Here is a 19409-nt window from a genome sequence, read left to right as displayed (position 1 = left end):
GCTAGGTGATAGTCCTGGATGTTCCCCTTCATGTCAGTACCCGGTCTTGGGGCGTCACATCGCCTCCTTCTGGTCGTTCCAGCAACCCAAAGTAGGTCAGTGTGCTTGTTTTACCCAAATAGGGGGTCCTGGACGTTGGGGGTCGATTTTGGTCAAGCTCACCCCAAGATGGAAGTTATTGAGCGGTGCTAGGTGATAGTCCTGAATGTCCCCTACATGCCAGTACCCGGTCTTAGGACGTCACATCGCCTCCTTCTGGTCGTTTCAGCAACCCAAAGTAGGTCAGTGTGTTTGTTTTACCCAAATAGGGGGTCCTGGACGTTGGGGGTCGATTTTGGTCAAGCTGACCCCAAGATGGAAGTTATTGAGCGGTGCTTGGTGATAGCCCTAGATGTCCCCTTTATGTCAGTACCCGGTCTTAGGGCGTCACATCGCCTCCTTCTGGTCGTTCCAGCAACCCAAAGTAGTTCAGTGTGCTTGTTTTACACAAATAGGGGGTCCTGGACGTTGGGGGTCGATTTTGGTCAAACTCACCCCAAGATGGAAGTTATTGAGCGGTGCTAGGTGATAATCCTCGATGTTCTCTTCATGTTAGTACCCGGTCTTGGGGCGTCACATCGCCTCCTTCTGTTCGTTCCAGCAACCCAAAGTAGGTCAGTGTGCTTGTTTTACCCAAATAGGAGGCCCTGGACGTTTGGGTCGATTTTGGTCAAACTCACCCCAAGATGGAAGTTATTGAGCGGTGCTAGATGATAGTTCTGGATGTCTCCTACATGCCAGTACCCGGTCTTAGGGCGTCACATCGCCTCCTTCTGGTCGTTCCAGCAACCCAAAGTAGATCAGTGTGCTTGTTTTACCCAAATAGGGGGCCCTGGACGTTGGGGGTCGATTTTGGTCAAGCTCACCCCAAGATGGAAGTTATTGGGCGGTGCTAGGTGATAGCCCTCTATGTCCCCTTCATGTCTGTACCCAGTCTTGGGGAGTCACATCGCCTCCTTCTGGTCGTATTAGCAACCCAAAGTAGGTCAATGTGCTTGTTTTAACCAAATATGAGTTTCCCTTACGTTTAAGTTAATTGTGTTTAGGCTGAATCTATGATGGAAGTCATGCGGCACTGCTAGGTGATAGCCCAGATGTCCATTTTATGCCAGTTACCTGTCTTATGGCGTCACATCGCCTCCTTTTGGTCGTATTAGCAACCCAAAGTAGTTTAATGTGTTTGCTTAACTCAATCAAAAGGGCCCAAGAGGTTGGGGTCAATTTATTCAAGCTGACCCTAAGATGGAAGTCATTTGTAGGTGCCAGTTCATAGCCATTGCCAGTACCCTGTCTTAGAGCGTCAAATTGCCTCCTTCTGGTCGTAACAAGGGGTCCCAAGGATTTAGGTGCGGCATCTTGCTGTCGTACTAACAACACAATTTCCTTAATTTCTTTGCCATGCACTGACCCCGTCTTGGAGGATACATATGGTCTTCCTAACCCCAGTACTACGCTTATTAAATGATTACAGGGAATAGTCTTTTTAAAGGGTCTGCGTCGTATGCTTACCCTGTCTTCTGGAGTCTTTATATGGTCAGCATGAATCTTAGATAATTACACTATCAACAAAGCGGGATTTTTTCTTTCAAAAAAAGCGTTGCCACCGCGGGAGAGAATGCGTCATCGCGAAATATCGCAACGATATATTCCACCGCAGCCAACGCGGTGGTGCGCGTCGTCACCGCAATCATCTGCTGTTACTGCTGTTTCTGCGTACGACTTAATTCCGTATAAATGCACGCGGCAAATCGCTGTAATTCGGCAAAACCGAGATGTTTAGGTATTTGTGGTACAAATAGAATAGAAGAAGTAGATTAAACCGTGCTCGCGGACAGGATTTTACTTGATTGCGAGGGTAAACAATCGCATTGCTCTTATAAATACTGACTAAACAACCAGAATGCAACTCATAGTAAAACGATTGAAGAATGTTGGTTAAATAATTTGATACCAAATTTTACGAGAACGCTATTCATAGTATACATATTTTTACTTAATATAGCGGGTGTTTCGGATTAAAAACCAAATACCAAATATTATAAAGTACAGTATTTATTGGGGGAATGGGGGTAAACTGTGCCAGTAATAATATTTTAAAAAGCTGATGTAATATTTTAAATGTTTATGTTATCTGGGGCCAAAAATAAATCCAATTTAAATTATTCCCCCATGTGTTATCAACATATTAGCTGGTTATCCCGGATACTATTTAGCCGCGGGTAGCCTCTACTGAGTACTGTAGTACATATTAATTTTATGGTTTACTTTTGTTCGTACTGGTTCTTTTTGATTATGTTTCATCGTGTTTTATTTATATAAACCATTTGCGTTAATGATATTTTCTTTGAAACATTGTTGTTGTGTGGCAGGTGTTCTTATTGGCTGCTGGAAAATAGTAGATTCCTTTCACATTTCGTGTTTCGTGGTAAAAGTACTTATTGGCTGCTAAGTCCCTTATTGGCTGCTGTACTTATTGGCTGCTGTTATTGGCTGCTAGCTTGCTGTCAGTGGAAATTTACGTAATTCGTATGGTTTTATAATCTTTGACAGACATGGCGAGTTTGTGTCGCATTTCTCCCGCCCTACGACTTTCAACTGGTAAGTTGTGTTTGCATGCGCATATAATTCTTATCGTTTTTCCCTAATATTGGTGCAAGGCCAGAGTTGTCAATGTCACTGTCAACATTTTTTTTTTTTAATTTCTGAAATAGTCTGTAAATAATCCTGTGTATCTGGGAAGCATTCATCGAGCAAATAATCCTGTGTATCTGGGAACCATTCATCGAGCAAATAATCCTGTGTATCTGTGAAGCATTCATCGAGCAAAATCATCAAAGATTTTTTGAGCAAATGATGCAGCAAATGTTATATATCAATATCTGCGACCCCAATATCTGTACAGTCTTCGCACTCATTTTTGTAAGCACTAGCCCAGTCAGGCTAGCAGCCTGGAAAAAGGACTAGCCCAAATCAAGTTTGACTAGCCCAAACCAAAATAACTTTTAAACAGAGATATTTAAATGTATGCGTTAGGTAATAAAGCTATTAACACCAGTAAACTGTTTTCTCATTTTAATCTCTACCAGGGTTTCCACCAGGAAATTCATAAGGCATGTCGGGAGGGGAGGGTTTGGGAGGGGTGTCCCCTCCCTACGTCGATTTTATTTTATTTTCGTAATCAAAATGGTGCAATTTCCTGCATTTTAAACATGTTTACAGTTATGTTCCTATGATTTAGAATTACCAACTCAAGTCTGATTTACATTAAAAATATTTGTGAAAAGGTTTAATTGTAACTCTTATTTTATTATTGGTATTCCTCAAGTATTCCGACAATACAATATCGACGGTATTGATCGTACACCGTATTGATCTACTCATGTTTCGTTTAGTGCAGGCATTATTTATACTGACACCTTTGACGTCACAGCAAAATGTGTAAAACACGCTGTCTGCATGCTGGAACACAAAAGAACTCGGAGCAAAGCGACTGCTCGTGGATGTATTTAAAGCTGCAACAGCTAATAATTTTCAAGCCGGGTCGGCTAAATAATAACTAAAATAGAATGTGATGAGTATTTTCAGATTTATTTATCTTTTTTCAAAATAAATAAAAAGAACGATAAAATAATCAAAGTTTAATAATAAGCAACCCAAAATATAACTTGACACAAAACATAATACGGGAACGCGACTCAATTACATACAATGACATATAACCCTTGTTGACACAGATATCTTAACATGGTTCTCAATTACAATTTATTAATTCGTCAACAAAAGGACAATTAACAAACGGACTCGGAATCAATAAGCGAAATAAAACGACACATGATTTATGTTACCGAAATCAATTAACACTTATAAATTGTTTACTTTGCATTCATAGGTGATTATAGGGATGAAGATCGCAATTACGCCAGTGGTGTTTTTCACACATTAGAATAGGAGGAGTTTGGTTAATTGCACCGTCGATCCTCACTGACACGCCTTCATGCTGTCGTCGATCCTGAATGGCTGATTCAAATGTCGTAATAGTCCCGACACGCCTTCTGGCTGTCAGTCAACCATTGCAATCGCAACAAAACTGTGTATTGTCAAAACTGATGATTGTTTTGATAAGGATTGTCGCTACGCGGATTAAAGCATGTCGGCATAATTAACGCTTGTCGGTAATTAGCCTCCCAGCGGAAGGCACGTCGGGCCCGACAAGCCATAAAGGCCTGGCGGAAACCCTGTCTACTCTATTCCATCAACAATGAAAACACAAGGTCTTCTGGCATCTCGCAGTCGCTTTCTCCGTCACTATCGTCTCCATCATACATCATCTTCTCTGGCACCAGCGATGTCGTTGTTGACTTAAAGTAATGCATGAAATGGCATAAAATTTATTTGTCAAAATAACTAATCAACCGAAAATAGTATTTAATAATTTAATAAAAACAAAAAATAAATAAAAAAAAGCCTACCTACCCTACCTATTTTTGAAAAGGATGTAACCCTAACCAAAAATTATTTTTTTTAGGCCTAAGTGAACATGAATTTCGCGTTATTAACATTAATCCAGGAAAACATCTTTCATCAACTTCTCATTATGGAGAATTTCCAAAAGATACAGGAATTTTTATGTAATATATGTAGTTGATGTGGGCTAGAACCAGCTGCCTGGTTAGCTTAGTTGATTTAAAGCTCCATGCTAGTGTTCTGGAGATCGTGGGTTCCAGCCCCACACCGGGCACTCTTTTCCTCCAAGGTTTACTTTATTGGTGGCAGCGATAAACAGCAGGAGTGCCGCCCCTGGCCTAAAAGGTTAAATGGGGGTGGAGTGTAGTGTGTGTGGGCTAGAACAAGCCGCCCGGTTAGCTCAGTTGATTAAAGCTCTGTGCTAGTGTTCTGGCAGTCGTGGGTGCTAGCCCCACACCGGGCGCACTTTTCCTCCAAGGTTTACTTTATATAAGGTTGGGTAAATGATAATTTTTTGTTCAAAAACTGATAACAAGAACTAAAAACAGTTATGTTAAACTTCTTTCCCTCACTGCCTGAAGCCTTAAAGCTGCACTCTCACAGATTTACCGTTTTGACAACTTCTTTTTTTTTTTGTCTTGGAATAAGCCAATTTTTGTGTTAATATCTGCAAACCAGTGAATTAAGACTGCTGACAAAAGATCAGATTGCAGATTTTCATATTTCCGTTTCGAAAATTAATGTTTCATGGCTAAAAGCATTATTAACAGTTTAAGAAATATGCGTATGACATCAATTTTTTATCTTAAATATGAAATTCTGTAATCTGATCTTTGTCAGAAGTCTTATACCACTGGTTTCCATGCATCTTCGCTTAAATTGGCTCGTTCCAGACAAAAAAAAAGTTGTCAAAACATTTAATCTGTGAGAGAGCAGCTTTAAAACCATACACAAATTCAGAACACTTGCTAAAAAACGTGTTTACCGTCATTGATTAATTGATGATCTAGATCAATAAAGACAAATTTATGCATAAGCAAATGCAATGCTTGCAAAGTTTAGTCTAGTTTCACTGATTTTTTTCCTAAAAAATCCCATTCATTGTTTTAACCCTTACTTGGGAGTCCCCTCAATTATGTTGACCAACATTCAAGATGTTTATAGATAGAAATCATGCTTTATGCTTAATCAAAATAGTATAATTTAATAATATAATTTTTATTAAATTAGTAATCATGATTCATGTACATGTATTTTCGTGAGCTTGACTTTTGGCGGGTTATTAGCAAACAAGTTTTTTTTGTTATTTCGTTTCATATTACTGTGAAATCATTAATGTTCGTGGGGCATTAATGTTCGTGGTTTTCGTGGGTTAGGTGATCCACGAATTCAAGATCCCACGAAATATAAACCCTTTATTCACTTTTTCAATTGCCTTGTTACGTACATACTCTAGTATATTCTTTACAGAGGTCGCAGTATACAGTGTTAAAACCTGTCTCACTGTATAACTTACGATCATTATTCTGTTAATATATTATAACTGCTTTTAACAAATAATGAACCAAATCAATCAAATGTGTTTTATGCAGCAAATGACAGTTATAAGCACGTGTTTAAACTTGTGCTGTTAATGAAAATCTCCAAGTTTACAAGATGTGCGTGATGAGTGTCCATACTCGATTTTTTTATTTAATAAAATAATTAATCGATTACTAGTATATTGAAGGTTACTAAGTACCGAACGTGACAATATACGCACCTTTTCGGTGTTTTCACAGTTTGCAAAATTCCTAATTGGCATTCAATGGCTTCCCCTATCTGTATTTATGATCAGGGTACATCTTCTTTTATTACCTTTATTCCCAATTAAATCGATAAGTGACATGGGTATATGCATGTCGTACCACATTAGCGAGTGTCATAAACCGAGTGACGTAGAAGACGGAAATCACGGGCCAGCGTGTGGATATTATGCAGACGATCTAGGACGATCGCATCTTCGATTTTTTTTTCAAAAATGAAAATCCACGAATTCAAGTACCCACGAAATTGTTTTTTTTCGGCAAACCACGAAATTTCCTGCCCACGAACATTAATGATTTCACAGTAGTTTAAATTCAAACACTCATCAAGTCCATTAAATCAAATATTATCACACCAATAACTCAATGTGTTTGATTTAAAACTTTAAATATATAAAACATATAATACAAGTTGTTAAAATAAACAGAAATGTTATTGTCATACCAATATTTAGTATGGAAAAAGAGTTATGATTATTTCTGATTCGATGATCAATAGTTTGTCCATTTCAATTCACTTATCAATTATGATAATTGTCCTATTATCCAACACTATGGACTTTGTGTACTTTCAGGTGTTAAAAATCTTGCCCCAAGTCTCACAGTATGCAGAAACAACTCAACAGAAACTAAACAACCTGAAAAGGTAAGAACTCGCATGTAGAGTAAGGGCTTTCAGGGCTTTTTCTATAGTACCCACGGGTCCGACTATCGGACCCATTCCCAAAGCAAAATATAAGATATTTTTCCCAATTTTCAAAAAAAATCGCAATCAAAAAAAAATTTGATTTTTTTTTAGAAAGTCTTTTTACCTGTACTAGTTCTTTTTCAACATCCGCATTAATTATGTGATGTAAAGTTTTTTTGATAATTAAACTCGGAAATCATTGATTTTCATTACCTTCAGAGATCAGTATGAGATATTATCTGTCATGATTATTTAGATATTTACACCCAAAATGATTGATATTTTTGGGGTCTTTTAAAGGGAAAATAAACTAATATTAAATCATTTCCTAATTCGCAGGAGACTAGACAGCTTTTTCATTTAACTGTAAAATTTCCTAATTTTGGAATTTTCAAGACGCTAAATTTCCCAAAATGTCTAGGGTCTTTTTTCCCAAAATGGGCAGAAAAAGCCCTGGCTTTTCCACATTCTTTAGCAGAGGATACAATTACTTTCCATGAATTAAAAAAGGGGGTTTCAACAATTTCCCAAAAATTAATAAAAATAAATAAATGGAATCATTGTTTGTGCTGATGTTATGCAAAAACGTTTACCCACTAATATTTTACAAAAATGAAAAGGCCAGACCTCCTGGTTTTGCCAAAAAACCCTGAGATTTTTCATGCATGCAATCAAACACCGTGTAGCTGAAACTATCACTTTTTCAAAATTAATTTTTGGTCCTGATTTTTTTCCTTGTTAAATTAAAATTGCTATCAATTAATCAAAATGGCTGTTTTGAAGTCAAAATAACAGTTACAATTCAGTGTTTCACACCCATTTACCAATACTGAATTGCATTTGAAACATCGATCTTAATATTTTTGCACATTACTCATTTGACTCGCTACCTAACAATCAGTATAAGGGCCTCGGAACCGACCCGGGAGGTTATTACAAGGAATTGGATTAGTAGGTGACCAAAATGGAATATACTGGGAAAAGAAACCATTGCCAAAATATGGTTTCCAGCGCCCTGTTTATCCCGTATTGGTTTCATTTATTCATCTGAATGGGAAAATAGACGCGTTTCTGGTATAATATAAATTTAGTGACCCAATATGGAAAAATATTGGGTCACTGCGTGACCAGTCCTGGACCAATGGCGTTGCGTCATTTATGTTGAAGGCTTGATATGTGGTCTTGTTTCTTATTATATAGTATATAACCTACCACCAGTAAAGATTTACTTGTGGCTTCTATCATCTATGACTTTGTTATTTCAATTTTATTTCATTGATTTTTGGAAGTACAGAGTCAATGGTAAAGTATAAAAAAAATGTGGTGGATTTTGATATGAAGTTTTGAAAACATTTGGTAAATATTGCTTTTAACGGATTAACCCTCATCGTTTAGAAAAGGTAACTGATAAAGTATTTGTCTTACACTAAGTTCTAGAAAGAGTTACTTTTGAAAAATAATAAAACAAGTATAGCTAAATTTCATGAGGCTGGTGAGTTTGCTATATATTTCTCTTGACTTCCTCGGAGTATTATTCTTGTAGGGGAGTCTTAGAAGCTTAGTTTAGGAAAGGTGTAGATCTTCAGTATGTTATTAATGCCAGTATGTACAACCAATTGTACATCATAACATAAGTCAAGTTAAGGAACAAAAAAAACATCTTCTTTTATTTTTCAGACAAAGTATGGTCCGCTACATGATGATGACAGAATCTTCCAGAACTTGTTCGGTCGTCATGACTACAGACTTAAGGGAGCGATGAAAAGGGTGGGTTTTCTGTATTTTGTTGTTGATATATTTCATAATCTTGGTGAGTCATAACTCAAGGGTATGTTCACATGTTGCAGGAGACAATACACACACGCAGCAGGGATAATAATATTATCCTCTGGATAATTGATCATTGTTGAGTTACATCCCCTTTTGACTAAAAAACCCCAAGACAATTGTTGGTGTTTGTTCCACAGCTCTCTGATTGTTTAATTCAAATATTGATGACACCATATATTAGTCCATTTAGTATTTACATGCCCATAATAGAACAGAATGTATTGTTGAATCATCTGTGGATTACTGGTGACCGTCCTGTATGTTGTCTGGTTAATAACTTTTAAAGCAATTGTCCAATCATCACCAAATTTGGTCAGAATGTGTAAGGGCATAATATCTACGACAATTCTGATAACCAGTCCTATTGCTTGAGTAACTTGAGAGTGAGTGCCCTGTAATTACAGAAATTACCTATATACAGTAAAACTGCAATCGTTCGAACAAGCGGTCGTTGCATCGAAACTAATTATGTCGAGGAGTCGAGCAATATTCTTGGTCCCAAGTACACAAATCATGCACAAAACCTTATGGCTCCCTCGAGGTCATAATTTCACACTTTTTCCCGAACGCATGTTCCAAAATAAACAAACAATTGCTAGGTATTTAAATTTTCGCAAGTTGTAAAAATTGCAATGACAGTTGAAAGGCAATTTATAAGGTGTGAACAACCGTTAAACAATGTTAACGCATGGCCGATATTAGTTGATATGGGCATTTTAGAACATAATTATGAGAAGTTAATGACGAGCAGTTAGTTGTGAGAAATGTCAATGAGTAATAAAAATATGAATAAACACTACAATATCGATCCAACATCGGAATATCTGAAAATATTTCCTTTTTGTCACTTTGCTTTGCAATATGGCTATTTGGTAGAAAAATCGATTTATTGATATTTCTTTTACATTTTATATTTAAGTATACATAAAGTAAACGACAGCCTTTGAACATATCAGCGATTTCCACAACGCAACACATAATCGTTGTCTTAGTAAACAGACTACTCCATACTTGAAATACACTGAAATATATTTCATAACAGACTGGAGAATTGAAAATCGGGTCGTTCGAAACATCAGTTCCCTCGAGGTTTAGGCTCAGTCCCCGGCGACTTCGAACTATCGCAGTTTTACTGTAGTAGGTGATGTCCGATCAGCGACTTAAGAAGCCTCTGTCCAATTATTAGGCTTGTTCAAGAAAAGTTTTGTAACTGCAAGAGGTTAATTTGCCAGGAGATGTCTTTTGGCCTTCCAAACTTGAAAAATGTTCTGGTTTCTACTGAGGATGGGAATGGACTAGCGACTGAATAATAAATCTAAAGCCTTCTTTTCAGTAATGCTAAAAATAAATGTACTGGTACATGCAGTATCAAAATAGTACGACCAGTTAAAAATGGTGCTGTAAATGAAGTCTAAATGAAGTATCAAATTCGTGTAATGTTAAAAGTACCGGTAATGCTATAATTTGAGTATAAATGTCGTAACAAATTATAACTTGTAAAACCTTCTCCTCCTTACAAAGGGTGTATGGTACAAAACGAAGGAGATTGTTGATAAAGGAACTGACTGGATCCTGAAGGAGATTGTCACCTCCGGGCTTAGAGGGCGTGGTGGGGCCGGGTTTCCTTCGGGCATGAAATGGGGATTCATGAACAAACCCAGCGATGGCAGGTATGCATTAGATAAATGAAGAGGCTCTGCTATACTTTTTGAAGAAGAAGCCCACATTTAAAAAAACAACATCACATACTTATGTTAGAGCGCTTGGTACCCTTTTTGCATTAAGTGTGATGGCAGGTAGGATGTGGGCTTAAGTTGGCATATCTGACTGAAATTGAAATCAAGGTTCTAAAAAAATGTACCTTAATTTATGGTTTGGCATTCTACAGAAAAATGGGCAAATGTAGCAAGCTGAAGGCTGAACAAGCTGGCACCATTTTGTGTAGAATGTCAAAATGAACTGTAATACACATTGAGCCTTTTCGCCAAAGTTGTGATAGAGATTTTTCGCAGAAAAGCCTTGTTTGTCATTTGCCAAAAATCAGTGTGAAAACCTGGGGCCATGATTACAAACAATCTCAAGTCTAAAATCAGACTGAAGTGGCAAAACTGCAGAGCTTCATTTCATTGTAATTTTCTTTCTGGTTGGGCTTTGATTATGAAATTGAACTATTTGCCTATTTTTTTTTGTAACACAAATGAAAAAGATATGGTTCTTGGTAATGTAATATAATTGCTTGTCTGAGTCAAGACTTGAACTTTAGGCTGTTTGTAATCATTGCCCCAAAATGAAAAACTAATTACTATTCTGAGCAAATTATATTTCAGACCCAAATATTTGGTAGTAAATGCGGACGAGTCTGAACCAGGCACTTGTAAGGACAGAGAAATAATGAGGCATGACCCCCACACACTACTTGAGGGCTGTCTTGTAGCAGGGAGAGCCATGGGCGCTCGGGCAGGTACTTGATACATTCAAATAAATTCTTACTGGTACAAAATGAAACAATTCTCCGTACTCAATCGCTTCAATGTACCGTTGTCATCCGCTTGTCGACAGGTATCTAATTGTTTATACACTGCCTGTTTTCAGCATACATCTATATTCGAGGGGAGTTCTACAACGAAGCCTCTCAGCTAAATGTGGCAGTGAAAGAGGTTAGATTTCGGATACTATTTACAGACCAAATATTTCTAATTTTTTAAAAAATCTCACTTAAACAAGTGGTGATGGGTTATATATATTATAAAAAAGAAACTGTGCCTAATAAGAAATTTGTCTGAAGCTTTCCCTTGATTACATGATGTTTTCTAACTATTTGAAACATAAATGTAACTGTGATACATATAAAAAGTGTAAGTTGTTCAGAATTGAACTTTTTTTGCTAAGTCTGGGTATACAAATGAAAATTGGTGTAAATTGCGAGAGACAATAGGCACATGTACAGCCAAGCATATAACTTTGGCTGTAATAATTGTTGAGTTTCTTTTCTTAGGGCTCTTGTTAATAACTTGCTTAGCATGTTATTGTTGTTCAAGTTAAGAAAAATCTCTTGTACAGGGGAAGTTCACAGGTGAAAAAAATAATAATTACATGTATTGATTTTACAAGTAGTGTGGGAAAAAAATAAGTTAAAAGCAACGAATTGATTGGGATTGTGTATTTCTACTTATATTTTCAATTCCAGGCATATGATGCGGGTCTCATTGGGAAGAATGCATGCGGCACGGGGTACGATTTCGACATTTACGTTCACCGTGGGGCCGGGGCATACATCTGTGGAGAAGAAACTGTAAGCTTATTCTTTTATTACTTGACCGTTATTTTATGGCTATTTGGGTACCAGTTTAAACTCTTGTCCCGAGGTGGAGGGGATGATATCTAAACTGTTGCCCATGTCCAATAGGAACCATGTTATTACTGATTAATCACTTGTTTAAAACATTATCCAGACAAAAAAGGAACTAACTGCCAGAATAAGACCCCAACATAAGACCTGAAAAAAACAACTGCTTTTAATCATATTAATTTTTGTAGTGCATTCAGGCTGATTTCAGAAAGGTCTTGAAATTCATAAATTGAAAATTAAAACAAATTTTACCTAAGGAAACCTAAATTTTTTCCCAAATAACCTCTGAAATTCACTATTTTCAGAATATATACCAACAAAAGTCTATACATTTTGAATAAACAGAATTGATTTATTTCAATTACACTACGTTTATATTTGTAAACATAGCAAAATAAGATGGGCTAAGTAATATTTAGATATCTGTTAGCATCCCTTAAAATAACACTTGTTGTTATATTGCAGGCCTTGATTGAATCTCTAGAAGGTAAACAAGGCAAGCCCCGTCTGAAGCCGCCATTCCCTGCTGACGTGGGTGTGTTTGGATGTCCCACAACTGTAGCTAATGTTGAGACTGTTGCCGTGGCACCTGTGAGTTTGTTTGTGCTTTTTTCACTTTATTCCATAGGTTTCAAAGTTTTGCAAACTGTTGCTGTAGCCATGGTAGATTACTATGAATTCATGTTCCTAGCACACTGGATAGGCATTAGGGAAATCTGGCACCCCCATGCTATATGAGTCACGCACTGTCACGCAATACTTTATATTTCTATAATAATGCACTTTAAGTAAGCATAGTTATGATATTTCAATAGCTGATTTCTATAAACATTAACTATACATAGTACAAGTTTGTGCTCAAGGCTGACTGACAATCATGTTTTCATTGAAATATTTCAGACCATCTGTCGGAGAGGTGGCGAGTGGTTTGCTGGCTTCGGTCGAGAGAGAAACAGGGGAACCAAGGTTTGTAGTAGAAATATCTACAATTCAATTTAACAAAAGATTATTAAACAAACCAGTGGTGAGCTGTATAACAATTTAGTATAAAGTTTCAAAACTGATATATATTGAATAGCAAATCATGCAAGATTCTTATAAAATAATGACAATTTTCTTTTTCTTTTTTTTTCATTTTTTAATAAAAATAAGTTGGGCAAGATGAATCACTCATTCACTGTCAAGTTTTGTTATATACAGTAAGTGAACATAATTTAAGGAAATAAGGTATGATTAATGTGGTTAAAAAGGTTATTAGGAGGTTGAAATTGACTATTAAGGTGTTTTTCTTTAAAAATCTGCAATAATCCATGAGAGTTGAAAGCAGCCTCCCGGATCTAAATGCATTACAAAAAACCTTTCTATAATACATTACTGGTTTAAATCACATCAAAGACAAGTTATTACTTTATTTAATGCATTTTATTGAGGCATTATTTTGTGTGATTTCTTCATTTTCACATCACTCAATGATAGTGTTAGGAGATGACATCACAGAGGAATATGTCTGTATTGCAGACGGGGAATATGGACAAATGTACTTTGTGATACGTTTCCCTTGCAGATATATGATGAATATATATTATAATTATAATTTTTCTTTATCTTATTTGTAAGTCCAATCATACACTTTCATTTTCAACACGTGACTGTGCAGTGTATTTTTGTATCTTGACATACACAGGTTAACCCCCCCCCCCTGATATTTATTACCATATTGTATGATTCACAGGTCCCATATAAAAACCTATGATAATATCCAATACGATTTTCCCAGCTGTTTTCTACTCCGAATATATCTCCGTATTGTACAGAACAATGTTGAATAACCTGAAAATAATGGATCTTGTTTCAGCTGTTCAACATATCCGGCCAGGTGAACAACCCTTGCACAGTGGAGGAGGAGATGTCCATCCCCCTCAGAGAGCTGATCGAGCGACATGCGGGTGGGGTAATCGGAGGCTGGGATAATCTTGTGGCCGTTATTCCTGGCGGGTCGTCTACACCTCTTATACCCAAAAAGTAAGAGCATTTCAACAAAACTCAGGCTTTTTTCTAGACTCAAGATAGCAAAATCAATGTAAAAAAATTAACCTAATTGGTCTTATCTTAGTCGTGTTAAATATCCTTATCAAGATAACATCATTACATAATGTTTAATTTTATTTCAAATCTTTGATACCATTTTTGGCAGTATACATGAATATTTGGGAAAGTAATAATCAATTTACTGAAAGGTATTATTAACATTATAATTCACATGTTTACAGAGTTTGCGATGATGTATTGATGGACTTTGATGATCTGGTCAAGGTTCAGTCTGCCCTTGGCACAGCAGCCATTACAGTCATGAACAAGGACGCGGATGTTGTCCGATGTATCGCCAGACTCATGCACTTCTACAAGCACGAGAGCTGCGGACAGGTCTGTTATTGATTTCTGTCTGTGGTCATCTTTCTTTATCACTCTTGTGAAAGTTAACTGGGCTCGTGGCACTGCCGAATGTCAGTTATGCATAAAGGATGCTGGCATTGTAAGATGTATTGTGAGACAAATGCAAAGGTGAGGGTTCATGATGGCTTATTTTTCAGCTCCGCCATTTCTGCAAAAAACAAAAGTCGCTGTTACTACATATACTAGTGTCTGTAATAACTTCCTTTTTCAACATTTTTTTTTCGGAATGGCTACATTCTTAACCAGCTTTCATATTCATATACATATATGAAAAGACTTTCATAATTTTGAAAATAAATTAGAAATGGTGCGAACATTTCCTGTGTCACAAGTCCTGTGGGCACAATTGTGGTTTTTATTATGTCTTCTCAATTGTTTGGTGAAATAGAACACAATTTATAGACACTTATTTACATAAGGCTTATCTTTTGCGAATTCCGTGACAGAAACTCATTTTCTTGAACCTACCACTTTTCAAGTACAAAAGCTGTGAACGGTCATTCTTTTCTTTAATTGTTGAACACAAGGTTGACCTAACTCACAGCACTGCCAACTCATAATGAAGGACACAAATCCTAGCGTTATTCCTGGTCAATAATTTAAATATATTTTTGTTTACAGTGCACTCCATGCCGAGAAGGAACTGGCTGGATGAATGTTATGACACACAGATTTGGTAAGATTAGTTACTAAAGAACAATAGCTTTTGAGAAGACAGCTTTGTGTTTAAGATGATTTTCATCACAATGATATTAGACTTCTGGGATAGCACCAGCATTTGTGACTGATTTGAGAAAAAGCTTGCACATTTGCAACATGCGGCGGATTAAATGAAAGATGGACAAATTTTCATTTTAGAGAAATGCTAGTTTAGATAAAGTGCTTTTTAAGGTAAAACACCCAAAAAACCATCACGTAATGAAAGTAAGAGATATTTAAGTGATTTTGAGACTCCTTAAATATCCCCTTGGATTAAGACCAAAAAAAACTGGAGAATTGTCCAGAAATATTGCATGTATGTGTGTATCTACCTATTGTATTGTATATGATTGTATTTGATTGTTATTCTGGATGGAGTTTCATAATGTAAACAAAGCTTAGACTTTGACCACCTGATTGGATTGTTATTATTTCTGTCCAATCGTATTTTAAAATTCAGGTGGGAAAATATTTTTTCGTCTTATTTTTTTTTTGAGAAACTGGCCCCAGATTCGCTTATACAGTCTCGTTATTGAGATATATTTATTGTGAAACTGTAGTGACCACCCTCAGAGCTAGGGCAGTCAGTTTCATCCCCACCCAATGCAGACAGTGTATAATATTCATGCAGTCTGAAACATGTTGCATTAACCTGAAAGTGTTGTCCATTCCAGTGGAGGGCAATGGTCAGCCAGAGGAGATCGACATGCTGTGGGAGATCAGTAAACAGATTGAAGGCCACACCATTTGTGCTCTTGGGGACGGAGCTGCATGGCCAGTACAGGTAAACCAGTCAACTAGTAGAGATAAACCAGTTTTGAAGTTAACTAGTCTTTAAGTAGAGATAAACAATTTTGTAGTAAACCAGTCATGTGGATGACCTGTGTTGTAGTAAGCGATTTTGTAGTTCGCCAGTGTTGCATTTTACCATTTTGTAGTAAACCAGTCTTGAAGTTAACAAATTTGTAGTAAACCAGTCTTGTAGTAAAAAACTGAACCAGTTTTTTAGTAAACCATTTTATAATAAACAATTTTGTAAAAAAAACATTTAGTAGTAGACCAGTATCGTAGTAAACCATTCTTGTAGTAAACCATTCTTGTAGTAAACCAGTCTGGTAATAAACCATTTTTTCATATACCATTTCATACTTTACCATTTTGTAGTTAACCAGTCTTGAAATAAAACAGTTTGTAGTAAATGAGTCTTGTAGTTAAGCAGTTTTGTAGAAGAAGTTAACCAACCTAAATCAATAAAAATGTGGCATGAGGAGGTTATTATCACTCCTCTGATAGCTCTAGATGAATAATTGGACATACCGGTAATGCCTTCGCTAGGATTTTAATATATTTTTAAGTGAGGGAATAGCCAAATTACTCGTGTTAACTGTTTTATGGGCGCATTTCAATACTATACAGTATATATAATAAATACAGTATATTTCTTTTTAGGGTTTGATTCGGCATTTCCGTCCAGAGATTGAAGCAAGAATGGCGCAGTTTAACCAGAAGAAGCTCAAGGCTTAAATTGTATTGTGGTGTTAGCTTGACTTAGTTACATGTACATTTCCAATGTATTAATGGTTTTTGAACCTCAGAATGAATGTGTTCTTAAGCTAAATAATGGACGAGCGAGAGTTTTAAGTTAAATACGGCATATATTTTTTACAGTTTCTAGAACATTTTATTGGTGATTTGATAAGATCAGTTTTTATGGGTCATATTGCTTCTGTTTGAAGGTCAACTCAAAATTTCATCCATCAATTAACTTAAGTGGCTCTAGTTTGTGAATTTCAGTTGACAGATTGCTTTTTACTTTGTTGATGTAAATAAAATTATTTAAAAGGACAATATTTCTTGTTGTTATTTCTCAGCTGAACAAGTGAATTACAATTCTGCCACTCTTAGTTCTATAAAAAAAATAGACTGGATGGATTTAGAAATTCTAATTAAATTTATCCTAGATATACTGGACGAGTACCTAAATTGGAACACTTTCGGCACTATTTTTGAAATATTTTTAGTTAGACTTGCACTACAACTACAAAATTTTCCATCAGCATACTAGGATTCAAGACCAATTGGTTGATATAAATGGCATTTTGCAAGATACTACCAATCTTCATGAAAAGTACTTTATTAACGGCACAATTAAGGTCTGCCATTTTCGTCCTCGGAGTACCTAAATATGGAACAGTTTTAATTTGTTATTTATTTTTATGTATTCTTTTAAAATTATTGCTCCATGATTTGTTTAAGTAAATTAATAATTTATGTCATTTCCAGCTTGTTTTTTTGTCATTTTTGTCAATAAAATTTGATGATTTCAGTAAAATACAGGCTGTACCAGTATGCTGGGATTGTGGCAAGCATGAAGTCATTCCCCCGCATGCCATGTATTTACATTTGAACATGAAAAACTTTAAATTTTAGCAGTATTTGAAATACTTACCGGAGAATCGTGTTCTTTGGAATTTGTATCTAAGACAAACGTCTTTATTGATTAAAATCGTAAATAAACTGATCTCAATCAGAAAAACACTTTTATAATGAGTGTTCCATATTTAGGTACTGTTCCGATTTAGGTACTCACCCAGTACTGGTTACCGGTGTTTTAAGAAAGATCCAAAGGAATTTTTATATGCAACTACTTCAAAATTTGTCTCATTTTTAAGAAAAAACAATTTCAATCAGTAACAGTCAGTTTTATATAATACTAGAGACCACCATGAGAATTTTTTCTAGATGCCTTGTTTACCAAAATTCAAGTGCCCTTTGAGCTTGATTTTAACGCAATACAATTTTCAAACGTGCCAGCAATATGGATTTTGAAAAACTGAAGCCATGATTACGTGATACCAGGGCGCTAAAATGACCAAGGGAAGGCCTCGCTTAATGATATGTATGGTGACCATGTTTGCTAAGTTACTGGACAATCCAATAAGGCATGGTCAAGAAGTTTCCTGGAAAAATTATTGGCCTATGAACATTACCCATTTTGACCTGTGTGAACTTGACCTTTTATATACAGTAGCGAGTCTATACCCAACACACTGCTACATCATAGAGAATATATGTGCCCAGCCCTATGATGCATGGTTAAGATGTAGTCACTACTATACTAATAACTACTGATTTGGACACGAGTGATCTTGACCTTTGAGAATCGGAACTTGGAATTGTGTGCGACATACCACCCTTAAAAGGAATATTCATTACAACTTTCTTGAAAAAACTCTAATGCATGGTACAGATAAGGTACTGTCTAATCAACCGACATTATTTCAACCTTGAACCTCTAAGCTAGATCATTACTTGTGAGATGCAGACCTTGGTCTAGTGACGGGGATGTCACATCATGATGAACCTTCATAGTAAGTTTTATTAAAAATCCTACAATGCATGGTCTAGATACAACAAGGACAAGGATCATTTTAACCTTGACCTTTCGATGTACAGACCAGGGTCTTGTGCGGTGCACATCACCTCATCATCTTCACGGTAAGTGTTTTATTACAAATCCTAAAACGCATGGTCAAGGTGCAACCAAGACAAGGATCATTTCAACCTTTGGCCTCGGAAGCGTTATCTTGACCTTCAAGGTACAGATCATGAACCAAGATTCCCAACAGTCTCAAGTCTGTGGTCAGACTCAAGAGGCAAAACTGCTTATCTTAAATTCATTGTTTCTTTTATTCTAGTCGAGTTTAGATGATGGAATTTGCTGAATTTTATTACTGTTAGAAATTGTATAATTATTCACATTTATTTATGTAAAACAAAATTTTAAGAGAGATGATTTTTTGTAATTTAAATAAAGTGCTCTTCTGAGTCTACACTTGGACTTGAGACTGTTCATAATCATGGTCACTGTGTCTTGTACGCGACACCCCCTGGACAAGGCTCAGTCAGGACGGGCACAAGCACTAGCTACAATAATGAGCGATCAGGAATACTTTTTTATTATTTTGACATTTCATGTGTATAAATAAACGTGTGTTTGATAGTAGGCAATGATATTTTCATAGAAATTTGAATTTATAACAAAGATAATTTAATAATTGTGGCCGCGAGGATCCTCTGC

At 36.3% G+C, this 19409-nt stretch overlaps 2 protein-coding genes across 2 annotated transcripts in view; one reads left to right on the top strand and one right to left on the bottom strand.

Annotated features, from left to right (window-relative positions):
- LOC128214014 (zinc finger protein 500-like) overlaps window positions 1–19409 on the bottom strand; it is a 155765-nt gene that overhangs the window by 32499 nt on the left and 103857 nt on the right. The gene's annotated exons all lie outside the window — the stretch shown is intronic.
- Window positions 2500–17176, top strand: LOC128214013 (NADH dehydrogenase [ubiquinone] flavoprotein 1, mitochondrial-like). Its single transcript, XM_052920168.1, has 14 exons — window positions 2500–2637; window positions 6884–6954; window positions 8674–8763; window positions 10348–10496; window positions 11154–11287; window positions 11419–11483; window positions 12014–12118; window positions 12641–12766; window positions 13076–13141; window positions 14031–14197; window positions 14446–14599; window positions 15251–15305; window positions 16003–16112; window positions 16778–17176. The coding sequence occupies exons 1-14, from the start codon at window positions 2592–2594 to the stop codon at window positions 16850–16852; spliced, it is 1413 nt and encodes a 470-aa protein (XP_052776128.1). The 5' UTR covers window positions 2500–2591; the 3' UTR covers window positions 16853–17176.

This window comes from Mya arenaria, chromosome 13, assembly GCF_026914265.1.
Source record: "Mya arenaria isolate MELC-2E11 chromosome 13, ASM2691426v1".
Taxonomy (NCBI): Eukaryota; Metazoa; Mollusca; class Bivalvia; order Myida; family Myidae; genus Mya; species Mya arenaria.
This window is presented reverse-complemented; position numbering and strand designations above follow the sequence as displayed.

Excerpts from the sequence above, each read along its gene's own strand:
- LOC128214013 (XM_052920168.1), top strand. The coding sequence starts at position 2,592 with ATGGCGAGTTTGTGTCGCATTTCTCCCGCCCTACGACTTTCAACTG. Across the intron at positions 6,955-8,673 it reads AAACTAAACAACCTGAAAAG|ACAAAGTATGGTCCGCTACA; the intron begins GTAAGAACTCGC and ends TTTATTTTTCAG. Across the intron at positions 13,142-14,030 it reads AGAGAAACAGGGGAACCAAG|CTGTTCAACATATCCGGCCA; the intron begins GTTTGTAGTAGA and ends ATCTTGTTTCAG.